The sequence below is a fragment of the Pteropus vampyrus genome, unplaced genomic scaffold (genome assembly GCF_000151845.1).
Source record: "Pteropus vampyrus isolate Shadow unplaced genomic scaffold, Pvam_2.0 Scaffold20, whole genome shotgun sequence".
In the NCBI taxonomy this organism is placed as follows: Eukaryota; Metazoa; Chordata; class Mammalia; order Chiroptera; family Pteropodidae; genus Pteropus; species Pteropus vampyrus.
In genome coordinates, this window is record NW_011888801.1 from 12,787,508 (window position 1) to 12,791,234 (window position 3,727).

A 3,727-nucleotide genomic window follows, 5' to 3' on the forward strand; every position below is an offset into this window, starting at 1 on the left:
CTTCCTTCCTTCCTTCCTCCCTTCTCCTCTCTCCTTGCTTCGATTCATCTATAACTTTTACCTATCCATCCATCCATCCTTCCATCCAATCCCTGGGTTAGATCCTACAAATACAAGCAGATTTCCATTCAATATATATATATATATTGATATTTCTTTTGAATAAGAAGTAAGAAGTCTTTCCATGTCCTTTGCTTGAATTTCAAATGTCTGGTGACAGATTTTCTCATCTTATTTCTTAGCATCATATTTTATAGCAGAAATTGTTAGAAATAATTCTTTGTGGAAATTCCATCCAGAGAGGCTACACAGTCCCAGATGTTCCCCAACTGTGTGCATGCATACATTATATCCCTTGTTTGTGGAGTCATCAGCTGCTGTTACTACTGTTAAGGATTTGAACACTTTCCATGTTCCAGGTCCTATGTGTTAGATGATTTAGGTGCTATAGATGTAGTGCTCTTCTTCTTGACTTCTCTTGATAGTTGCACTAGGTAAGTACAAATACCCTATTTAACAGGCTAGAAAGCTGGGCTCAGAGAGCTTGTCAAGCTTACACAGCTAGTTAGTGGTGGTACCAGGACTTAACCCACAGCCTGACTCAGAAGCTTAGCTGTTTACCTCTCACACTCTGTTGATGACTCAACCTTTTGCAGACAATGAGTTCTTTTGAAACTTTTCACTAAATGAAGCCCCTCCTACAGGAATGCAGGTCGTCTGGGAGCATGGAAGCCATCTCTGCTTTCAGTACTGAGCTCTGGCGGTCATCCAGGAGGGGCTTTCCTTTGCCCTGAAGCTGGGACTCAAGGGGTTGTGCAGCAATGACTGAACAGGCATGTATCACAGTGGAGCAGCCTATTCAGCAGGTCTGAGGTTGGGTTACATGGTAGTGATTGTAAACAACTCGCTAGGGGGTTGTGATTTCACTGCATTGAGAAGCATCAGCCTCATTTCCCATTTCATGATTTTAGGGGGGAAAAGGACAATTTTCTGGGAATCAGACCCTTAGATATCAGCATGGAGTGGTAGAGCTCCAGATCTACTTAAGGCCTCCCACTGTTTGAAGGAGGATCTGCCTAGGCTCCTGCTGGGTCTTGTCTGGAGTAGGCAGGTCCAGACAGGAATATTTTCACTAAGAATGTTACTAGTCCAGGCTGTGTGACTCTACTATAACAAATTTTGTGGTGATCACAGGGGAGCTGCCATACCTTTACCTTCTCCCATCAAGAGGCTGCCCCAGAGACCTGGGAGACAAAAATTCATCTCTACAAGGGAGGCAGAAATGAGCCCCCAGTTGATCTTTCATCTCTCTCAGGTCCTGGTTCTTGTATAGCTTGGTGTCCAGGGGATACTTGGTCCTCACGGGCAGCTCAGCCGGTCACAGGTAGGGTCTATTTGCGATCTCACTGTCACAAGCCAGTTCTCCCAAATATCTTGTAGGTGGCCAAGGCCCACAGATTTTGGGCTCCAGAGTGAGACTGCTCAGATTCTAACCCAGACTCTAACACTTACAAGTGTGGCAAACTCACTTACTAGTGAGGCTAAGCGGATGCTTAGCTTCTTGGTTCCTCATTTTCCTCATCTCTGGATAAGGTAACCATCATCTACATTGTAGAGGTGGCACAAGGCTCAAGTGAGATATTGAATGTGGGGTGCTTAGAGGAATGTCTGGCACACAATAGTTGCTCAGTGAATGTCATCATTTTCCTATCAGGTTGGCCAGGTGCCTACAAGGAGGCTTATGCCTGCCTGGCTGGGTGGAGCCCCAAGGATGGGCTTATGCCCCTGTCCCACTGGGAGCAAGGCCCAGAATCGGGTCACCTTGGCCAGCAGCTGACTTTGGAAAGTGCCCAGCACTGAGCTTTCTCTGACACATCTGCCTCCTCAAAGGTTTGTTCCCACCACCCAAGACAAAACTGGAGGCCTCCCTGGCCCATTGACTTGTCTTGGTTGCTTTACTGAGGGCCAGAGAGTTGCCCTAACTTAAACTATTGTTTTCTGTTCCACCTGTCGAGTCCCAGTATGTTGGGACCTGAGGGCCCCTGGGTTGTGATATTTGGAACAAAGAGATTTCCTGAAGTAGAATAAGCCTGGGTCATTCACTAAGGCTCATAGAGACCCTGCGGTCGGAGGTGGAAAGATACAAATTTGAGCTAGCCCCTCTACCACAGTTAGCACCCCTTACTAACTGTGGGACTTAACAAGCCATTCAATGTCTCTGAGCCTCAGTTTCCTTATCTGTACAATGGAAAGAGCAGCTCTCACATCTCAGACTGTTCTGGGACAAAATGAAGGAAAGGTATGCAGAGCATGCAGCATCATGCCTGCTTAGGTGATATCATCTGCTAGTTGACTTTGTCTCGCTTTTGTATTTTCAAGATTAGCACAAGATTTAGCACAAGATTGTCTTGGACTCAAACCTGGATTACACACTCCTGGAAATCTGTTAAATTAGTGGGAACATGGGTGACTTGGGGACTGGTTGTGCTGTAATCCCCACCTCTGATCTCGGTCACTATTATAAAGCATGGATTTCAGCCATGCAAGACCCTTGGAGGCCAGGTCCTCCTACTCCCTCTTCTCCGTCCTCAGTTTTGACAAATAAACACTATTGCTTCTTGTAGGCCACACCTTCCTCCCAGGCCCTGAGGAGTGGGTGTTGATGAGCTCTCCAACATGAGCCTATTAAATTAGGTTACTTTCCAGCTGAAGGTTCTTCCAGTGTTCCCCATCATTCTTAAGGTAAAACCCTTGCTCTTAGCTTGCCACATAAGGCCCTCCTGACCAAGTCCTGCCTGCTTCTCTAGGTACATCTTCTTGTACCCTGTACCCTCCCACCCAGGGCTTTTAGGCCAGGTTGAGCTATTTCCCTCTAAAGCCAAGTTTCCCACCCTTCTGGGCCTTTGCATATACTCTAGCCTTTGCAAGGAACCAACTCTTTGATTCTTCCCAAACACATGCATGTGTACACATACCACACACACACACATATATGGCTCAACCATGATACCCCATAGTTTTGAGCAGCTTGATTCCTCCCCACAGAGGCTCCTCCTCTGAACTTCCCCAGATCCTTAGCTACCCCCAGTGCATTAAAAGTTTCCCTCATATGCCTATCTCCTCTGCTTCTGTCCCTGGTATGAGCACCTCTAAGATGGGGCAGTTTCTTCTTGTCTTCTTCCCCAGTGGGCAGCCCAGTGCTTGGCCTGGCAGGCAGCAGCAAGTGTTGACTGAATGGACCCCCTTCCCCTCCCTTCAACACTGTGTAGAAACTCTCTAATTTTCCTTGCTCTGTACTTACCCAGGCTTTCCACCAGGCCATCTTGGTCACCTCACGGCCTCCTATCCCCAAGAAGATGAAGATACACGGGTTAGCACTCCTTCCACTTGGAGGCTCTGCACACCTAGAATCTCAGCTGCATCCAGATGAGCAGGCAGGTTTGAGTGTGGTTATACAAGCAGGCCCCACCCAAGGCCACTCCTGCCCCTCCCCTCCCTTCTAGGCTCTGCTTGGTTCTGGATTCTGTAGTTCCCAAGCCCCACCCAGGCACTGCCTGGACATGCTCTGTGGAATACATTACTCACTGCCAAATATTTGGGCTGTGGCTATTATGCAGTGTGGAAATTCTGTTTCAGTCTTTGAAAGCCCCATTCAGTACACATGGTTATAGTTTCATACAGTCTTCACTAGACATGATCTATATAAAAAAAGAATGATACCACATAT

General features: G+C 47.1%; 1 protein-coding gene across 1 annotated transcript in view; it reads right to left on the reverse strand.

The window, feature by feature from the left end:
• LOC105288927 (annexin A8) overlaps positions 1–3,454 on the reverse strand; it is a 17,702-nt gene extending 14,248 nt beyond the window's left edge. Inside the window, exon 1 of the mRNA XM_011355377.2 lies at positions 3,302–3,454. Within this exon, the coding sequence (XP_011353679.1) occupies positions 3,302–3,322 (21 nt within the window). The 5' untranslated portion in view covers positions 3,323–3,454. The remainder of the gene's footprint in view (positions 1–3,301) is intronic.
• Between the last annotated feature and the right edge of the window lie 273 nt (positions 3,455–3,727).